We start from the raw sequence: 22,119 nt of genomic DNA, 5'->3' as shown, positions 1-22,119 counted from the left end.
AGATTTAAATTTCTTGCTGATTTGACACAAAATACTGACATCGACGAAGATAACTCAAAACAAAACTCAAAATATGCCACTACAACGATGACATCGACGACAAACTGGTTAATGAGTGTCATCAATTCAAAGGGTATTTGAGATTAGTCACTGCACAACAAAGCTTGGAATGCACTGAAATCTTAGAGCCCATATATCAAAGAAACTTGATAGAGGTTTCCCAGATTTGACAACAATCCTAAAAATTTACATGACATTTACCAGTAATGAGTTGTGAAGCTGAAAGAAACTTTTCTAAACTATTAATAATAAAAAAAAACAAGATTTCGACCAACCATGCTACAGGAATGACTGAATTATCTTTCTGTTCTCTCTATAGAAATTGAAATTACAAAATCGTTGTCATATGAAGAGGCGATCGAAGTGTATGCAGCCAAAAATTTTAATCGAAGTTAATTAATATCAAATTAATATTTTATTAATATTTTATTAATAGTTTATTAATATCAAATTAATATTCTTAATGCATGACGAATCACTACTGATAATCAAATCAAGAGTATTGCTCCCTCTTGTTGCCTCACGAACATGCTGATGTAGAAAACAATCATCCAATAAATCCACAAAAGCCCTGTTAGTGTGTGAGTGACCAACCCACAAATTCCAGTCAATATCTGGGAAATTAAAATCCCCCATTATAAGACTCTCTGATTTACTGGCCCACTCCATTTCCCTGTACAATATCTTATTAAACTCATCAGAGTCATTAGGCCTATAGCACACTCCTACTCTCAATTTTGATTTCCCTATGCTTATGTCACACTAAACTGACTCGACATTGTACTGTCCACCCATGTCGACTGGCTTCACTTCCTTGGATTTTTTATGTGTTTCTTAACTAATAGCATAACCCCTCCCCCTTCCTATCCTGTCTATCCTTTCTGTAGACGTTGTACTCCCCAAATTGCAGTTCTGCATCCCTTATATCTGTGTGACCCCACGTCTCTGATATCCCAACAATATCTGCCTTTGATGTTTTGAGCAATACCTCAAATTCATCAAATTTATTTACCAAACTCCTAGCATTGGTGTACACGCAAGTATGCATGCACCTGTTTCTATTCTTAGCTACCCTAACACAACCTATGTGTTTATTTGTACCCCAATGATTCCCAGCAGTCTCTGAAATATCCTGCATCTTATTTTCCAGGCTGTGGCTCATTCCAATAGAAGCAGTGCAAGAATCACTTTCACCTCTGCCAGTGGCTACTGTTAATCTATTAGTCCTTGTATTCCCCCCAACTAGCAGTTTTCCGACCCACCTAACACTGCCTCGACAGCATCAAATTAAATTTTAAAAAAAATAATTTAATAAATAAACAAATAAAAGAAATTAGTGGTGCTCCTAAAGAAATAATAATAATAATAAATAAATACATAAAAGAAAGAAAGTGATGCTACTAAAAAAAAAAAAAAACGAGAAAGAAAGAACTTATTTTGTCTGCAGGCCGAGGAAAAATTTAACTTTTTGAGGAGGCGCCTCTAGCCAGGTGGGAAGGAGCAGCAGTGCGTAGCACACGCTTCTTGATTAGACCGGGGTTCGAGCCCGTCACCACCAAATACGGAGGATGCGGAAAGGTCAGGGAATGACCACCGCTTATCCCCGGAGCAATATGGCCTTAGTTGCTAATGCTCCTAAAAAAAAAAAAAAAACCAAAAAAAAATAACTTCTTGAGGATTTGAGTTTTTATATTATTAAAGGGGATCTGACCAGCTATGCATGAGCAGGACCATTGTGCTGCATTCTGTTGAGACCTGTCGACACTGAACGCCTTCGAAGAAATACGTCTTGAGCGAAAGCCTGAAGAATCTGATATGACTCCGAGCTTTGAAGCAGAGACGACTCCTGTCCTGGTTGAAAATTATTAAGTGCTTGAAGAAGAAGTCTAAGATCGTCATACAGGGAGCAATGAAACAAGATGTGATCCCAACTCTCTAGGGTTCCACACGAACAGAGGTCTGTTTGTGATAAATTAAACCTAAAAAGACTCTGGTTCATCGATCCATGTCCTGTCAATAGGTAGGACGTGAATATGTCCATGCAGAACCACAATCGAATATGTTTATCAAGGAGAAATTAAACTTGTGGTATAAATTTTATCGTTGTTGCACCAACGGGAGCTGTATCCCATCAAGACTGCCAGATGTTCACTAACTCGTTCCACAGTCTCCTTCTTTCTCTTTTAGCATCATCTTGAAGGTTGATGGTTATTCCAAGAAATTCTGTCTCAATCAGGTTTTTCAGTTTGTATAAAAATCCTCTATAGGTAACTTGCAAGTCTAAAGGTAATTTTCCGGCTAATACTTGCAAAGCTTGCGTCGAGACTGTCCTGCATGCCTTAACTAAACACCGCAAGATGGTTCTCTGCAATGAGGCGAGTTTTGCTTTGAAGTGTTTGAGCCGTGCCCTGTGAAACCATGCACCGGAAGCATACGTGATTAGAGGGAGGAAAACTGCATTGTAATAGATCCTTAAAGTTTTTCTGGAGAGCCCCCATTCAACATGGGACACCCTAACAATTGTACCTGTAAATCTACGTATTTTGATGATAAGTTTGTCAAGTGAGGAATAAAATTGAGACTGGAATCAATTACCACTAATTGTTCTAGGAGTGGTAATTGATTAATTGGTAATTGTAATAGGAGTGGTAATCCTAGCAAAACTATGGGAAGACGAATGTTGTTGATCTTGATCAACGGTGTGACAGAACTTTCCGATACGAAGTGGTTTCTCCATCACGACAATGCCAGGCCCCATACGACTAATATTGTGCAGGCAGTGATCACTGCCATAAGTGCCGAAGTTCTTCCACATCCCCCTTATTCACCAGACTTAGCCCCGTGTGAATTCTTCCTGTTTCCACGTCTGAAGAAATCTCTGAAAGACAAGCGTTTCGCGTCCGACACAACGATGATCGCAGACCCCAACGGAAGCACTTCGCAGTCTCGAAAAATGGCTTGCAAGATGCATTTAAGAGGGAGAGTACTTCGAGAAGGAAAATCCACAGAAGATTCAGATGATGACAATTAAGATAAGCTCTTGCACCAGTCCACAAAAATGATCACACCTTGTATAATCAGAGGATCGATGAATACCTTGACACCCTCAAGCAGAAATACCTTGGACTGAGCAAGAGACTTCGCTATTACAGGGAAAGTGCCAAAAGAATACAGACAACAGAATATTAGAAAAAGACAACAGAGAGCCCTGAATAGGAAAATCGGAGAAGAGGAGAAGGAAGTCAATGGACCCCCCAATCAGAAGGTACTCGAGGAGTTCTGGGGGAACCTGTGGAGCAGTAAAGATAGCCATAACGGCCGTGGCCCCCAATAGATATAAAATGGAAGAAAATCAAGGACGTACAAGAGCTGACAGAATTAGAGATTCTGAGAAGTACTACAATCGATGAGGCAGTCCAAAAATGGATAACATCCACTATGTAGAAGTACAACAATCGATTGGCAAACTCCAAAAATGGATAATGTCCACAACTAGTGGTACAAGAAGTTTAGCTGCACATAAAAGCACATAGCAAAGCAGTTCGCCCAGATGATAAGGCACCAAGACACAGCCCAAAGTTTCTGATTCAAAGAATCACCTACCTGAAAGACAAACACACCACAAACTGGATGAAGTACAGACCAACAACCTGTCTCCCAACAACGTACAAGATTCTGTACGTTGTCATGTACAGAATCTCATGTAAAGAATGTCATGGCTGAGTAGCACAACGGATGTAAGCAGATGAGCGAAGAATGCAAGGAACAATTGACCATTGACACTGCATGAATGGAGCAAGCCTACAAGAAGCACCACAACCTGTACACAGACTATATCGAATACCGTAAGGCATTCGCCTCTGTGCTTCATAGCTGGCTGATTGAGCCTGCTATGGGGCACAGAGTTCTTTCACCTGATAATAGAGACACTGAAGATCGACAAATTCCTGAAACCAACCATGGCAATATGGAGTACCACCATCAAGGTCGAGAACATCACGACCAGACCGATCCCCATTAGAAGAGGAATTTTCCAGGATGGTGCCCTGAGCACACTGTGATTCTGTGTAGCACTCCCACTGTCCACCATGCTCAATAGCAGCAAGGATGGATATAACCTGAAAGAAGGGAGGAAGAACCTGTACATCATCTCTCATCTGATGTATATGCATGGCATCAAATTCTATGCCGCAACTCAGAATCAACTCCAGCAATTAATTGGGATCACCAAAGAGTTCAGCACTGCCATCAGGATGCAATTTTGCTTAAACAAATGAAAGACCCATGGATTGCATAAAGGACTTCCAGGCGGACAAAACGACCAGCTGAAGAACGGTGAAGACATTGAAGCTGTGACAGAGGCCGAGACCTACAAATATCTCGGGTTGATGCAGAATGGAAGAGAAACTGAAAGCTACACAGTGAAGAATGGAACGAATTATACTAGGAATCAGACTGATCCAGGCTGACCAGTTAGAAAATAAGGAGACCAGGGTCCGCATGACTAAGAAATAGCATTAGAGACTGAGAAGCCTGCTAAATTGATGGAATATTGTCACAGCCATAAACACTTACGCAATCCCAGTTGCAATAGTGCAATCTATGATCCTTTGTGATCATAGATTGCACTATTGGACTTATAGCTGGAGGAGATTATGAGATTGACCAGGATAATGATGACCAAGAGCTACCAACACTACCCGACGTCAGCCATCAAGAGACTGACTATAGCTCGGAAAGAAGGAGTGAGGGAGGGGATTGATCGACGCCAATGAACAAGAGAAGAAGACAATTAAAAACCTGCGGCATCACTTCCAGAAAACACATCACCAATCTACCAAGCCATAAGAAAGAGACAGACAAGCAATCAACACTCAACCTTAAGAAGGATGCCCACTCTCACACAGACAGAAGAAACAAAAAAAAAAAAAAAAGATGGGCAAAGAAGCAGTCCATTTCAGATACTGCAATGACCTCCATCAACACAATATAGATAAGATGGCTTCCAACGCATGCCTCACGAACGGGAAGCTCTTCCCTTAGATGGACTGGTTCATGCTCGCCAGCCATGACCAGGTAATCAACACCAGGAACTAGAGGATATACATTGACAAATGTATATCTTCTAGTTCCTGGAAATGATTGACAGATGATACACGTCCACGATGCCACCTAGTCCTAGAAACAATGTAGCACTTCACAGTCGGATACAAAGTTATCACCCAGACGGAGTATAATCACAGGATACGATTAGGTAGCCAGAATAATGCATCAGAATCAGTGCAAAAATACCAGTTGATCAAAGAAAGCGTACCATATTATAAGAATGAACCCCAGACCGTACTAGAGACTCCTACTCACAAACTATACTGGGACCGTGCCATAAAAACGGACAAGACAATACTGTTCAACGAACCAGACATAACCCTCATCGACAAGAAAGAAAGCGCTACCTATTTATTGGTCTGGTATTGGGCACCGTTATGTCTGATTGACATGGTGCCCAATACCAGACCTCTAGGAAACGAACGAGGAAAATATCAGGGGTACACAAACGTAAGACAGGAAGTCAAAGAAATGTGACATATGGAACAAGTAATAACCATCCTGATCACTGTGTCAACCAAACCAAAACAAACTATTATATTAGGGTCACCTGGTACATTATTACATACACCCATGTGTGTATTGTGTCTGTAAATTGCGTGTGTTCTCTGCTATATTTGCCTGTTTTGCTGGATGAAAAATTGCAATTGATTATTTATGAAACGGTCTCAGGCGTAGAAAGCAAAGTTTTTTCTGAGGAAAAAACTTTGCTATCTATATGCCTGAGACCGACTAACTCGGCCACGGAGTGAAAAAAGCCCATAAAAGTTCCCCGCGTCATCGATGGGATTTGAACTCGGGCCTTTTCCACCCAGTGTGGGGAGGACGGTGACGATACCGCTGTGCTATCGCGCAGACGATCACCGTGTCAACAACCGGCATAGTGCCAAAGAGTCTCTATAAGAAGCTCGCGGGAAGTAAAAAAAATTCCATAAAGGTGAAACAGTTTTATAATAATAATAATAATTTCTGCAATTATGACGGAAATGATTATTGCATTTTTAAATGTATTATTTGTTAATTTTATGATTATTCATATTTAAATATAAAACATAACGCATTAAAGTAATTTTGTATTTTATATCGAGTACCTAAATTCGAGTTGTAATCTGTGTAGTGGACTTAAAAAATAAACTGCTGAGTCCGACGATTGGAGTCGAACAAACGAACGAATATGCGTGATAAGTGACAGACTAGTCAACTGTTTTTCAAGGTCTCCATTGTATTTTGGACGTTTTATAAATAATCAATCGCGTGTCGCTTGTCTTCTTGCAATTGTGCTGTTCAGCCCTAACCTTGAAATTCGCGAATAGAACACGCTGCTATGAAGCTTCCATACTAATTTTACTTTCTGGAGGAAGTCAAGTGTACTTACTAAGGGCCGGTAAACCCGGCACTTTAAAGCTTGTCTGGTGTCTCGTCGGAGAGGAGACACACTGCCGGTCAACCCACGGCCCTAGATTTTCTTCGTTGTCTAGGCCATTCAGCTATGAACTTTCACATTGAAATAAACGTAAGGGTCAAGGTCTGGATTGGTTTCTCGATGTGGCAACTGTCTGTAGGCCATAAGTTTTGACGTCATCTGTTAGGAACCTGCTTGGAAGGGAGTGGTTACAAGGACGGTTGTGAACGACACTTGTCAGCGGTCGCGCAGCGAGAAGGTAAAGTTGACTTGGCAGGTATGACACAGAAGCTGAAACAAAGGATTTAAAATGGCATTTTATCTGATGGCACACATGCACTCCCACACATAAAGGATTCGAGGATCGTTTTCGAAATAAAAGAAGAAAAACTGCAATTATTTCATATTCAGAATTAACCATGATTTCCGATTTCACAGCAGTTTTATTGTGTCCGCCTTCTCTACAACCGAAATTCTGCTATGCTAAGATGTAATTTTTCTTGCATTTCTATTTGGTTGGCAAAGTTTATTACCGCTTATTAATAAAAGCTGTTTTATGCTTTAGTGTTTGCCCATTGAAAAAAAAATCAAAAATAATTGAAATTTTTAGAAATAATTAGACATGCCAAAAAGGCATGTCTAATTATTACCAATAACGTTGAGTGGCGTCCAGTGTTCGTCGATTTACGGCGGTTACGGCTTTTTGAAACCAGGCTGGAGAGGCGTAGGTAGGAAGGTTGTTTTATAATCAGTGACAGGGTGAGTTTATTGAGCCCTCAGTCTTGTCCTGTGATTCTGGCCACTAGTGCAGAATATTTCTTAATCTTTGTTCTGATGTATGTCAGGTGGTACTTGAATGATAGTTTAGAGTCAAGGATAAGGCCGAGGTGTTTTAGTTGGTCCACTAGTTTGATAGTCTTATTTTCCACTTTGATTTGTGGTGGCCTGCGTAGGTCAAGTGTTCCTTTGAACAAAATCGAAGACGTTTTGGTCGGTGATACTTTCAGTAGGTGAGTCTGTGTCCACTCCTGAAGTATCCTCAGGGTTTGGTTCGCCTTGTCCTCCAGTTGGGCCCTGCTGATTGCAGCCACCGTCAAGATTTAAGTCGTCCGCAAAGGGCTGGGAGTGGACTTCGCCCAGGTCCATGGCCAGGAACTCATCAAGGACCATGTTCCACAGGAGCGGGCCGAGACAGAGCTCTGGGGGCAGCCGCTGTGGACCAGTTGATTTAGTTTCCCCATAAAGTGCGATGACTCTTATTGTCCTCTGTGAAAAATAGGATTTGATCATCTGGTAGAGGTTTTCTGGCGTGTGGGACCGCCGTAGTCTCGCCATCGCCAGGATGCTCGGCCACCAAATGGTGTCGAACGCCCCAGCAAAATAAATATTCATTTATTGCAAATAAAGCAAGCCCATCACAGCACTAGGTTAGGGGCATAAATTTAGTATAAAGGAGACAAATATAAAACAAATATGTAGCATATTCTATATATACATTAATAACGAATATGAATTATAATGATCAAAAATATATATTGCAGAACATCAAATTTGGCTCTCGGATGTAGTTACTGGGTTGCAGGCAGGCAGCTGTTTGTATTTCTCATAATTTGATTGGAAATGTGACTCCTCTAGGCTTCAGAGTTGAGCAACCTCTTACAATCAATGTTGTGATAATTTATGAGGTGAAGGGATGCATTGGGAAACATCCTGTCCATTTGTTTTAGTCTGGAGAGTTTGGATGGATTTGAATTGTTGGTTTCTTGAATTTTCTCTGTTGGTGGGAGCTATTATGTTGGCTAAGTTTGGTGAATCGGTTGCAGAGGTAGTTAACTTTGCAAGAAGCATGACTCCAGACTCGTTGATCATCTGTTGAAGAGGCTTTGTTTTTAAGTTTTTATAAAGCTGTTGCCTGGATATTGTATGGGGAAAACGAAATTTACTGTTCAGCCATCTAAGAACCCAATAATACTCTAGGGCAAGGAATTTCTTGACGGTAACCAGACCAGATTTCGGAGGCATAAGACAGAATGTGAAAAATGCATCTCTGAACGTGGTTTATGACTGTTTTTCTATTTTGAATCGCTGCTGTTTCTTGCTTGATCAGCCATTTTGCTTTTTGAATTTTTTTAGCAACATATACATAGTGAGAATTAAAGGAAAGATTTTTGTCAAAAACAACTCCTATATGCTCCTAGGTGAGCATATACATTTGGAATTGAAACAGCTGCAATTTTAATTTCTATGTGGTTTGGTTGTTTCTGTAAGGAATAAGTTAATTGAGCAGATTTGTTTGCATTTATAGTCAGATTGATATTCTTTAGATACTTGATGATTCCGCACATCTGTAAATTCGTATCATGGCTAATGTCATCACAGGATTTGGAAATAATAAACAACTCTAAATCACCGGCATAAACCAGCAGATTTCGATTTTCTTGTAGAAGTGGTTGTAGAGATGCTGAAAATATAGCACTGGAAAGAATACCTCCTTGAGGAATGCCTGTTGTGGTTGTGACGAGAATATTATCGGTATTAGTGAGGAAGATGAGATTTCTGTGATTTAGGCTGTACTGTAGATAGGATATATCCATTGTGTCAATGAGGAAATGATTTTTTTAATATTTCAATGGCTTTCTTGTGATTAGTGTTGTCGAAAGCACCTTTGATGTCTAGTAAAAGACATCGCAATGTGCTTTATCCTGAAACGCAGCTTGGATGCGCACAATGGTGTCAACTAGGCTTGTTGGAGCGCCCTCTAGGACCAAAATGCAAAATGCTTTATGTTGACAGGTGCATTAGCGAAGATCGCATCCTGAAGATATGGCAGCATGATCTTATCAATAATTTTAGCGATTATTGACGATACAGCAATTGGACGATAGCTTATATGGTTATTACTACTAGCCTGTTTTGGAATCAGGGTAATTCTAAAAGTCTTCCATAGTCTTGGAAGGAATGGCTGGGAAATGCACCTGGAAATAATATGAACTAAAGAATCAATGATGAATGCACTGGACATTTTAATAATAAAACTAGGGATGCCGTCAGGGCCTTCACTACTATCAATTCGTAATTTGTTAATAATTTTCTGAACTGTATTCTTGTTTACAAGTTGGTTGATTAGCAGGGCTTGATTAGGAAGCATTTCATGTTGCACGCGATTTGCGTGTTTATAAGAATTGAATTCTTTAAATCTGCTTTGCATATCTTCAGTGCATATGTCAAAATTGCATGTTTCCATATTGAATTTTATCCATTCCAAAGTCCTGTCATGCTACAAGGTTTTTGAAGAAAGTCCTCTTTTATTATGCTTGAGCCTGAACAGTAAATAATTTTTGTACGCCTGAATTTTTTTGAGCTGAAACAATGCTCTGCTCTTTTTATACTTTATGTACGTTGATGAAGTGCCGCACTTCTTCCACTGCCTGTGGCATTTTTGTTTCCTTTTAAAGTATGGTTTTAGATGGGATTTGAACCACGGTTTGGATTGAAAAGAAATCCTTACGAGTTTGGATGCCGACTCTGTTTTTAATTGATTCAACTATTTTATTAGTAGAAACGTAGCGTTCTGAATAGATATATTTTTGAGAGACTCCCACGGGTAATATTTCAAGAGTTGTAAAAACTTTTCTTTCTGAAGGAATTTAATTGATGATATTCTTCTGTTGATTTCCAGAGGGGGACGAGGATTCCCACAGCAAATTGCTGTTTGCAGTTGTATACTTTTGTGATCAGATCTAATGTAATGTTGCTGCTACGTTATTCTTGAAGTTGAAGAGTAGAGTATACAAGATCAAGCTCTTGATTACCTCTTGTAACAGGGACGTTGATATTTTTAGCTCCTAGAAATCAATTTATATGACAAGAAAGTATTTGCTGCCGCGTGACGTTGCGGAGTTTAGTAGATTTCTTAGGGCTTCCACAGTAGATGATTGTGGTTTAAAGCCAAATTGAGTTGCCATTTCAAGTCCAGCTGTTCGGTAGTGTTGGCTAATCCTTGTGTATAGCAGTCTCTCAAACAGTTTACTTATAACTGGTAACAGCGCAATCGATCGATACGATTTGGCGAGTCAGGTTGCTCAGCAGTATTTTTCAAGGCGAGTTTTACATTCGCTTGCTTCCATTGTCTTGGAAAGATGCCGAGGGGAGGAGCCAAGTGGAAAAAAAAGCTAGAAACACGGAATTACTGTACTTTTGCCTGGGGGGGGGGGTTCTATGATGCCGAGCACGGTAACAATGTTTATTTTGTCGTAGGATCAATAGTTAAAGAGATGTGGTTCTGCCATGTTAAGTCTGTGGAAGATTGGGGGGGGGGTGAAGACGGTGCAGTGTGTTCAACACTAATTTCTGACGAAGGCATATCTATGATTGTTGAATTGTTTTCGTTTGATGACCCCGCTGGATTTAAATGATCCGCAGATATATTTACACCAGCAGCATTCTTTCCCGCATTTTCCGATTCAATACTGGTCTTTTCTTTACCTTCTTCCGGACATAATTCATTATTGTGTTTTGTAAAGAAATGATCTAATTTAGGTAATTTATTGACTGCTTGTTCTTTTGCTTTCTTCATTGTTCTTTTTTGGGCTCCACTCTTTCCCTTTTTCTTTTCATCCTTTTTTTTAACAAAAAATTTCATTAATTTAATTTTAAACTTTATATTTTAAATACAAATAGCAATAATAAAAAATACATTTTTGTATGTCAGTTGCTGTTTTGATAATGACTTGAACTTAAACAAACTTGAATTTCAACTAACAACTTTTGACCACTGAGGGGAGATATGTGGCTAAAGGGGGAGATATATGGCTAAATGTTCGTATACGGTGGGGCTTATTCCCCCTGTCCTCCTGTCAAGATGAGGAATCCCGAACACCATACTATATGACGCATACACATACAGTAACCGAACGGGTGTCTGATCATTGTACAAAGTTGCATTTGTAAAAGCAAAATAAAGACTCCAGCCGCCTGGGTATAAGATATAAGAAGAATTCCTTCCTTATTCTAGATGTATAACATTGTTGAGGAGCTCAGTGAGAAATATATTTTCATTATATGTTGCGTCTGTCTATAGGCCCTAGCGTAGTAGGGGTGGCCCCTACTTGCATCTGTTTATGGGCCCTGGATAAGTATGGCCCCTAGGCTTTGCTCACTTTTGCTATACGATAGCTACGCCCCTGAATTAGGGGAAAATCTCGGTATCGCTGTCAATATACACTAGACACTAGTGTACAGTCCATGTTAATATTGGTCTTGTTGTTCCTACGTTGTACTGGATGATTAACTGGGCTATTGTGATTCGTCGCTGCTGTGTTACGAGACGAGACGAGACACGGGCGTCGACCATACGTGCTGTTTCACGTGTGACCTTTGGCTGGCTATTCGACCGCTGTAGCCAATCACAGTAGACTTGTGACACCACAGAAGGGGCGTACTAAACCATGTTGGCTGTTGTTGAGACAACATTCATTCCACGTTTGAAGTCGGATAAATCTCAACGCCAACACATTCTTCCATACAAATACTTAAAAACAGATCTCCATGTGTGTGAACTACAATCTTATATCAGCCGTCCCGACTTTGAACCTTCACCAGCTACACAGACCAATCCATTCCCACACAAGGGAACGTCGCTAATGCAAAGCCAACTCAGTATGTATTACAACTGATATTTATACGATTGTTATATATATATATATATATATATATATATATTCTTCTTTTAGTTGTATTTAGAGTTTGAGTCGATTTAAATCAAGTGTTGCAGCATAAAATACAAATTAAAAACGTTTACAGAAGCTGTATGTGTGATAAAGTTTAGATCAAGGATTCTCACCAGTGGGGAATTCCCTCCCAGGGGGGAATTTTAGGGTTTCAGGGGGAAATTGGGACCACAGATTGATAGACTCAAACTGTTGGAATATTGATCTTTCTACAAACTGCAATTCTACAGATTGTACATAATCTACAGGACATCGCACTTTATTGGATTTCATATATTAAATTAAAAATAAAGATAAATATTTCACTTTTTTTTAAATCTTTTTGGAATGCACCTTTTGAGTCAGGTCATCTCGGAAAGGGGGATGACATCAATCCCCCTTTCTCCAAACATATGGTGAAAAGGGTGCATGAGGCAAAAAACATTGAGAACCACTGGTTTAGATGCTTGCTCATACCGATTCTCGTTCGTAACATCATTTCAAGGAATTACAATTTTAGAAATCCTTGATAGAAGACATGCTTTCTAATCAGACTGAATACGGAATTTCGTAATGATTTTTCTTACTTTTTTTTGTAAAATAAGTAACAGGCTCTTTAATACTGCCATTAGATATTGTTTTTTATATTGAAGAATATTATTTTATTATTTTTTTCTCTTTGTTTATTCTGTATCTTTTTTGCACCCGCACACAAACCGATCAGATTTTTGTCATACGAAAACATCTTTTTTCAGGTAATGCGGCTCATTCTGTTCAAAACAGAAGATCTGCTGATGAACATGTTACTCCTCACAATCTTCTAGAAAGGGACTGTTACTCTTGTACTGAAGCTTCTGACAATATTAAAAATATAGCTTGGGGAAAAGACAGAAGAGAGTTTTATTGTAAAAATCGTCAGTGTTCCTTTTACACGCTGCAAGGGACAGAAATTACAGTAAGTTTTACATTAAGATTACAAAAATGAAATGGTACACTCTAACGACTTCATTCTTATATTGTTTTTAAATAACAAATATTGTACAGTTTCTTTACACTAAATTTGATGCAACGTAATAAATGCCTTTATTTCTGTTGAGGTGTAAAAACTATCACGTATTGTAATGAAATTGTCATACTACTGGATCCACCACTGCGGGAGGGAAAGGAGGTGACATTGGAATTCATCTTTGTGCACATTGGAAAATGTGAACAGCGATGCCAAACAACAGTTCCTGGCAAAAGCAACCGTCCAAGCCCAAGTGCTGTGGAAGATATGTCAATGACGTTATGGGATTGAAGAATTAAATACATTCTTCAACTTCACTGCAAACCTATTCCCAATAAGTATATCACACAGTTCAGCGTTCTCAAGTCGTATACTTTGAGGACCAATTCAGATTTGTAAAAGGAAAGGACGCTTCAGCAGGAACTGTCTTCCATCTGCAAACTGGCCTTGGATAATGGATTCCCCATCTTCATGTCATCACAAACTATTAGTGCCTCCAACCAACATAAACTCAACCAACCCGTTCCAAAATCCGAAAACTGAACTAACATTTGCATTCCTTATCTACCAGTCTTCAGACATATATGCCAAATACAGTGGGGGACAAAAAAAAAACTGCATCACCTTCAAAAAAGTAACATTTGTAGTGAAACGTATAAGATATTGTTTAATTACAGTCATTTTGTTTGTCGCAAAGCAAAGATATTGCATCAGATAACGCTTCTATTGCATCACACAGTAATTGCCAGGTATTGCATCACACAGTAATTGCCAGGTATTGCATCAGCCGTTTCTATAAATACGGCATTGGAAGGGTATATATACACGCTTATTAGTATCCTGTTTTGAGGAGGTGTAAGCATGGCTCCATATGTTCATTTGACAACAAGAAAAAAAAGTGTATCTGTTGCTCTGTCACAGAAAGGGCTTTCTACGCTTGCTATCGCTTATAAAATAGGCTGCCACCAGTCAACAGTATCCCGGGTACTGAAATTAAAGCGTGAAACCGGTGATGTCAAGAGAAGACCTGGATCAGGCAGTAAGAGAGTGACTATGCCTTCCCAAGATCGATATTTGAAACGGCTATGCCTTCGTAATCGCCATGCTAGTGCCCCTGATCTAAAACTGGACTTTGAGATGACCTCTAGTGTTGAAACAAGTGCACGAACTATCCAAAGACGGCTTTCGGAATGTGTTGTGCATGCCTATCGGCCTAAGAAGAAGCCTTTGTCGACCAACAAATGAGAAAGAAGCGACTTGTTTGGGCTAAAACGCATGTTTCATGGACAAAAGAGCAATGGGACACCGTCATCTTTTCAGACGAATTGAAATTCAACCTGCATGGCTCGGATAGGAAGCGATATATCAAAAGACGAAAATCGGAGGCATACCATCTTGACGGCATCACACCGACTGTAAAGTTCCCCGCCGGTCCACTTAGATGGTCTGGGTATGCATAACAAGCAAAGGGGTGGGGTGAATTAAGTTTATTAACGGAATGGTGAATGCAGAAACCTACACTGCTATCTTGGAGGAGTGCCTGAAACCCATTATTAGGGATCACCACACAGACGTCCAAAACTGCATTTTTCAACAGAACTCAGCACCTTGCCTCACAGAAAAATTGGTAAGTTTTATGCTGTTTAGATTTAATGATGAGTTTGTCTTCTTTCTCACAAGGCTTAAAACGTACTTACACCAATGTTTTCCCTCGTTTTTTTCTCCCTTAAGGTACAGTCATACCTCAGAAATGCTGGCATTACAGTGATGGACTGACCCTGCAACAGTCCACATTTGAACTTTATTGAAAATTGCTGGTACATAATGTCGGCTAAAATATATTGAAATTTACAGTACATAATTCTATTACGGTAACTTGTCATTTCAGTTTGTACACGTAAATGCAATAAAATGTGTTTGGTTGTCATGATTTTCATCTGCATGATTTCTGATATTTCCGTTAATTACCATTGCGTAACCATTGGGAAGATATGGCAATTAGGTATATCAGGTGGAGTCTTTTTATTGGATTTCATTCGCAGAGATATATATCCCATCTAACAAATGCATTTCGAAATTTCTGCAACCCACAATGCAGCACAAAACACATTATTTGTAAAAGTTACAAGTAATGCAGTTTTTTTGTCCGCCACTGTAAGTAAAAACCAAACGAACAAACAAAAAACATGGAGTTAGTACTTATTTCAACGGCTCATCTTCCCTTTGTTGTAAGTACTAGCAGTGAAAAAAAAAAACAAATTGTGGAGGAAAATCTTCAATGGGAGTTTCTCTCTCTCTCTCTCTTCTAGACCTGGTTGGTTGGTTGATTGATTGGGGATTTTTTTGACGTATCAGCATCTATGGCCATAATGCGCCAGCATTGGCAGGAGAAGCATTATTGCTTTCAGAGTGAAGCAGCAAGAAGCTGAAACGGATTTACAAACATGTGAATTACAGTAGTTTCACAATACAGTCAAATATTTAAAATTCATGAACTGTGCCATAAATGTAGTCAAGTTTGAAAAATCTAACTTCAAAGGGGAGAGTCGTTCTTTTGACATTTCTCTCAAAGTCTTTCATAAATAAAACACATTACATCAAAAGTCTGCGAACACCTCTAAGATTTTGGAAAAGCGAACCGTGCACGCCACTCTTGTGAGGAATATATAAAAGCAACTGCGTGCAGGCTAGGAGTAACCAGATCAACGGAATACGGTAGAGTGCGAACGTTCAGCTTTGCACTTCTAAAGGAAATCATCATGATACCATTTAAGGTACAGTTATATGTTATCATGATACTTATAAACACCGATCCCAGCGCTTCTCCCATGATTTGAATGCGTCCTAAAAGTCCTTCTTCGTCATAGTGTTCAGCACCGCCTGCGATTCGGTTTGGATATCCTCTACCTGTCAAATCTTCGACCTTTCAGCTTGATTTTCATTCTTGGGAAGAGGAAGAAATCGCAGGGGGCTAAGTCTGATGAATAAGGGCGTGGGGGGAGGAAGATTGTCATGTTGTTGGATGCCAAAAATTGCGCCACAGCGAGAGATGTGTTAGCCGCCGCGTTGTCATGATGAAGGACCCAGTTCTTTGTGCGCCACTTCTCTGGACATTTCCTCCTAACGGCTTCCCTTAAGGACATCGGAGTAGAACTTTGCGTTGACGGTCTGGACAGTAGGGACGAATTCCTTATGGATAATCCCGTCAATGTCCAAAAAACAGATCAGCATGGACTTCACATTGCTCCTCACTTGTCGGGCTTTCTTCGTTCGGGACGAAGATCGGCTCTTCCACTGGGATGATTGTTGCTTGGTTTCTGGGTCATACCCATACACCCAACTCTCGTCACCAGTGACGGCCGTAGAAAGGAAGTTTTGATCACTCCTGGCCCGTTCTTGAAGATCTCTGCTAACTTCCATGCGATGCTGCTTTTGGTTTTCACTCAGTAACCGTGGCACGAACATGGCCGTAATCCTTCTCATGTTCAACTCGTTTGACAAATCCGCGTGCCGTACGATAGTCCTACATGCCACAAATGTCGTGGATGGCCCGCCTACGGTCATCATCGATCGCCACTCGAATTTTTGGGACATTTTCCGGGGTGGCGCTCGATGATGGACGCTCGTCGTCATAAACCGACATTCGACCGTTTTTAAAACGGTTAAACCAGTAGTAGGTCTGCGTCTGGCCTAAAGCATTGTCACAAAAGCTTGTTTCAACTTGTTATGGGTTTCTGCTACTGTATCATTAAGAAGGAAACAAAACTTGATGCAAGCACGTTGCTCTTTCACATCAGCCATCGCAAACTACGCGAAACACACCGCAAAAGAACTGCGCATAAATATTCAATGACTCTGTCCAACTCGGCGCCACGTGGCACACTGATTCACAAAGGATGCACGCAGTGTTACCTAGCGCCCCAAGTCCGTACTAGACGTAGTTCCCGAGCAACCTTAACAAATTTCGGGAACAATTGGGTAGCACCTCGTATATATTTTTTTTTATTGGTGTAGACGTATAGACGAATCAGTGTAGTGACGTAGGTGTGTTGTACAATTTTTTATCCAAAGTTATCCCGACTTCCCACAGCAACACTTTTTATTATTATTATTATTATTATTATTATTAGCCATGTGGTGCAAGAAAGCCTGAAGCTTATGCTGCACCAGCAAAAAAAAATTCCCAAGTTACCCTGAGAGAGAGAGAGAGAGAGAGAGAGTCAAAAGCAGAAAGGAATCATGAAGAAAGAAGAAGAATGATGATATCCAGCTCAGGATCCTGGGTGTGCCAAGTCCATACGCACCAGATGTGAGCCCCCCGATCTATTACTCCTTAAACATTTAGTTTTAGGAGTGGTTACAAAGCATGTGAAGGAGACTCTTCACATGCTTTGGTTTAGTGCCTCATCATGTCTAAATCCAGCCCTGGACAAGTAGAATGGACAGCTACATCACAGAAGGCAGAGGATTGTAATTAATGGTAGCGTTCATATTGGGCTTGTATTAAAAGTGGGATCTTTAGGGTCGTATGGTCTACTCCAGTTTCTGACTTTTTTAAATGTCATTCACACCGGGATACAGGGTGCGGTGTCAAAAATTTGTAGAGCTGGAGGGCGGTTAATTCAACCTCCTCTGGGAGTTTAAGTTACCCCCAGAGGAGGCTGAATTAAATCTGGTAGATGAAGAAATATATATATATAGGGATTATGATAAACCAGCATAGAATTTTTCTGAGCAGACGAGTAGCAAGTGGGGGGGGGCGACATAGTGTCCTATTAGTTCAGGGGTCGGCAACCTGCGGTTCTTTAACTACTGTATTATCCCACATGAAGCAAAGTTTGAGATGGAGTTAGAGGACTTAAATGTGGAGTGCAAGACTAAAATACCTTAAAACTGAAATTGAGGATTTGGAGAGGCAAAAGGCTGCCCTTGCAATTCTATATAAATGGATGGCGATAGATGAGTTTGGAAAGCAAGACCAAATTGTGTTCGATGCATGGTGTAGCTTACCGGACACGCATATAAATTTGAAAATATTTGCGTTTGGACTTCTCTCAGTTTTTGGTTCGAAGAATTTCTGCGGGCAAATATTTTCGAACATGAACTATATTAAAAATGCTTAAAGATGAAAATTACGGCATTCTTCCCTGATGTTGAGAGACTCGCTCAAGACGTTCAGCAGCAAAGGTCACATTAATTAGAAATATTATTAATAAATAATATTTAAAAAAAAACTTTTTTTAATAAAACACCTTCCCACTCTATTCTATTTCTTAAAAAAAAAACTCCCCCAACCCCCAGCTTGAGCTTCGAACTCTTTTTTTTTTTAATTAGATCAAAAATGGCTATTCACTCAAAACGTTTGCCGACCCCTGTATTAGTTATTTATGAAACAACCACTTGTAGAGAAGCTTTAACTCTACACTTTAAGGCAACTGTGAGGCCTCATATCTTGAAACATTACATCCCTGTATTCTATGAAGGGTCAGCAGTATTTTGTATCTGTAAATTCGGTTTGTTTTCTGGATGAAAATTCGGAGTTTCCAGAGATTAAAAAAAAAAACAAAAAAAAACATACAACCCTTGCCCGGGATCGATTAATTCGCCACGTTATGAAAAAAAAAAAAGCCATTGAGAGTTCCTCTTGTCGAATAAATTTTATCGTTTTTTGTACACGGTACGAAGGGCAGTGATCATAACCACTGTGCTATCCTCAAGTATAAAGCATGGGGCCACACACACGTAAAAAATAAAGGCATTCGAAAAAAAAAAAAAGTCCAAAGACAGGCAACAAATCTAGCAAAAGATGTGTGGTATGATGGCTAATTTCAGATTGCAAAATGGGGACCCATAGTAGTTAAGGCTTCGACTACTAAAATATAAATTACAAAACTTTATGACCAGTTGATTGATATCTAGATGCTGGGATCTAACGTAAAGGACTAAGTCGTAGCCTAGTGGTCAGGCACGCGGGTGCATAAGTACACGTGCCTTTAGTGACCGGGGTTCAAGCCTGTGGCTGCTGAATACGGTGCTGTTTTTTGTATTCTGTCTATCTTATTAACTCCTCTGACTGTTTCGTCGTCCCGGAGTATAAACAGAAAATTTATTTTATTTTAAATTTTTTATTTTTATTTTAAAGTTTTATTTTATTTTATTTTATTTTAAATATAAGGGACACTCGAGAATCAACTCATCTGCCCAAGTGTAATATGTCTATAAATTGCTTGTGTTCTCAGGTCGATTTCCATGTTTTGCTGGACGAAAGAGCCGAGATTTCGGGTGGGGGAACGACAACGTTGCTATCCATGCCTTAGATCAACTAACTCAGCTACAGAGTAAAAAAAAGCCCATAAAAGTTCCTCACATCACTGTCAAGATTCAAACCGTGCCTTTACTACCCTGTGTGGGAGGATGGCGATATAACCATTGTACTACTCGCGTGGCGATGCATTGGAATCTGATAGAAATTTGAGGATATGAGTGGGGATGGCGAAAAGTGCAATATACACGAAAGTTGGGGTTATCCAAGAACATTCTCATCCTCCCATGTGTATTATATCCATTTTTTTCACAAAACACCAGAGTTGGCGGGAGAGCAAAAACCTCGAATGTGAAAAGAGCCCATAAAGGTTCCTCGTGTCATTGACAGGATTCTCACCCTTGTCCTTTTCTACAACAAGGTGTGGATAGAGGACAGTGATTATAACCACTGAAACATCTCCGAGGCCAATGGGTATTGCGAAATAAAGGAAGGCAAAATTTTCATGTATTAATGATGCTTGAGGAGGCCTTAAATTCAAACTAAGAGAGAGAGAGAGAGAGAAGAGGCATAGGAGCCCTCGCGGTAGCACAGTGGTTATATTCATCGTCCTGCCACACCGGGTCATTTGACAAGAGTCCTCAATTCGAATCCCATCAATGAGGAAGAAAGAAAAATTTTCATAGGCTTTTTTCACAATTTGGCTGAGTTCCCTCCATTTCTTTCCCGGAAACTTGGATTTTTCGTCCAGTAAATCGATCGAAGAAAACATTCAATTACAGATACAGTATACACATCATAGCTTTAGTTGCTTTGGTGTGTAACGCATAACATTGCTAACCATGTATGGCTGCATTCCCATACGTGACACTGAAGCGGATCCGCCAGTGCTAATCTCCCAACCAACATACCAATAAAATCAACGCTCATACACCTCTTTAATCTTATTCGTCGGTTAGTTGGGGGATTTAAAAACACTGGCGGATTCTTTTCAGCGTCGCTGTGCGATAGCAGGCTAAGAGATATGGAGTGGATTGTAGAATGTTTTCCTTCAGCCAGTGAGTTGTTAATCGCTGTAAAAAGATGCTTCCAGGTAATTGAGATGATGGCTTAGGGAAATTTCAATATTTGCATACTTGAACGCTGGTGCTGGGAGGTTGTAGATATGTTTTATGAATTTGAAGTATTGATTACTAATTTAATGTGAACATTTTAGGGATATCAGAACTGTGGTACCACTCAGACATAGGGAATGTAGAATTTGAATACGGTGAATGCAATGTATAGAGAAAAAAAAAAATTTTTTTTCTCATTAATCATGTGTAGGCGGTACCAGTCAACTTATGGCAGTTCTACCGTGTCTGTGTGAAAATATCGTACAAAAGGGAGCAGCAATCCTAGATTAACGTTGTTAAGGTTTTAGGAGCATCAATGACTAAGGCCACGTTGCTCCGTGTGTACTGTTCTGTGGTCGATTTTCTATTTGCTAGATGAAAAACCCGAGTTTCAGGGAGAAAAACCATGCTAACCGCGCTGAGGCCGACTAACTCAGCCATTTTGTGAAAAAGGCCCATAAAAATTCCTCTCATCATCGACGGGACTCGAACCCAGATCCTTTCCACCCGGTATGGGAAAGACGGCGATTCCACTAACTGTGGAATCCACGATGACCCAGTACTAGCTGCGTTGTACCACACTCAGGACAGCCCAGAATGAAAAAAAAAAAAAATAAATAAATAAAATAATAATAATAATAAATAATAAAAAAATACCTGGGGTAATTGTGTAGTTATATATGAAGGTCTCTGAGCAGTGCGGCACCTCCGTAGCCAGGTGGGCAGGAGCAGCAGTGTGTAGCACACGCTTCTTGATGAGACCGGGGTTCGAGCCCGTGACCACCAAATACGGAGAATGCGGAAAGGTCAGAGAATGACTACCGCATATTCACGGAGCAATATGGCCTTAGTTGCTAATGCTCATAAAAAAAAAAAACCTGAGCAGTGCAAACAGGCTACCATGATTCCTATACATCATTTTGTCAATGATATATAGGAATTTTTCCAAAAGAGATAGAGTAGGTGATTATCCCTTTATATAAGGTGATGGTTAGAGCACATCTTGAATGCTGCATAGAGAGCTGGAAACACCATTTTAAGAAAGACATGGATCCGTTGGCACGAGTGCAGAAAAGAGCAACAAGATTGGTGAGGGGAGAAAAAGAGTGCTCCTACCAGAAAAGGCTTCTGTTTTGCAAATTGAGGCTTCTGGATACTAGGCACCTGTGAGGAGAGCTGACTGAAGTATTTATGACCTTGAATGGATTGAGAAAGCTTAATACTTATGGAATCCTTCCTCTTGATCAGACTACACACACGAGGTGACATAAATTCAAAGTGAGGAAGGATCGTCGCAGGTCGGACGTAACAACATTTGCCTTTCGCCAGAGTGTGGTTGATTGATGGAACAAACTCCCAGCTGATATTGGGGAGGTGGGTAGTTTGAATAAATTTAAAGAACTAGCTAAACTGTTAGAGGGGGATGAACAGGTGAAATGGAAAGTGTTGGTTTTCTTCAT

At 40.0% G+C, this 22,119-nt stretch overlaps 1 protein-coding gene across 1 annotated transcript in view; it reads left to right on the top strand.

Annotated features, from left to right (window-relative positions):
- The window catches only part of LOC150085763 (uncharacterized), a 96,906-nt gene that overhangs the window by 40,213 nt on the left and 34,574 nt on the right, over nt 1-22,119 (top strand). Inside the window, exon 3 of the mRNA XM_090374686.1 lies at nt 13,032-13,231. Within this exon, the coding sequence (XP_090230812.1) occupies nt 13,032-13,231 (200 nt within the window). The remainder of the gene's footprint in view (nt 1-13,031; nt 13,232-22,119) is intronic.

This window comes from Mastigoproctus giganteus, chromosome 5 (assembly GCF_048544385.1).
Source record: "Mastigoproctus giganteus isolate SK-2022 chromosome 5, ASM4854438v1, whole genome shotgun sequence".
Taxonomy (NCBI): domain Eukaryota; kingdom Metazoa; phylum Arthropoda; class Arachnida; order Uropygi; family Thelyphonidae; genus Mastigoproctus; species Mastigoproctus giganteus.
Note: the sequence above shows the minus strand (reverse complement) of the source record. Positions and strands in the feature narration are given on the sequence as shown.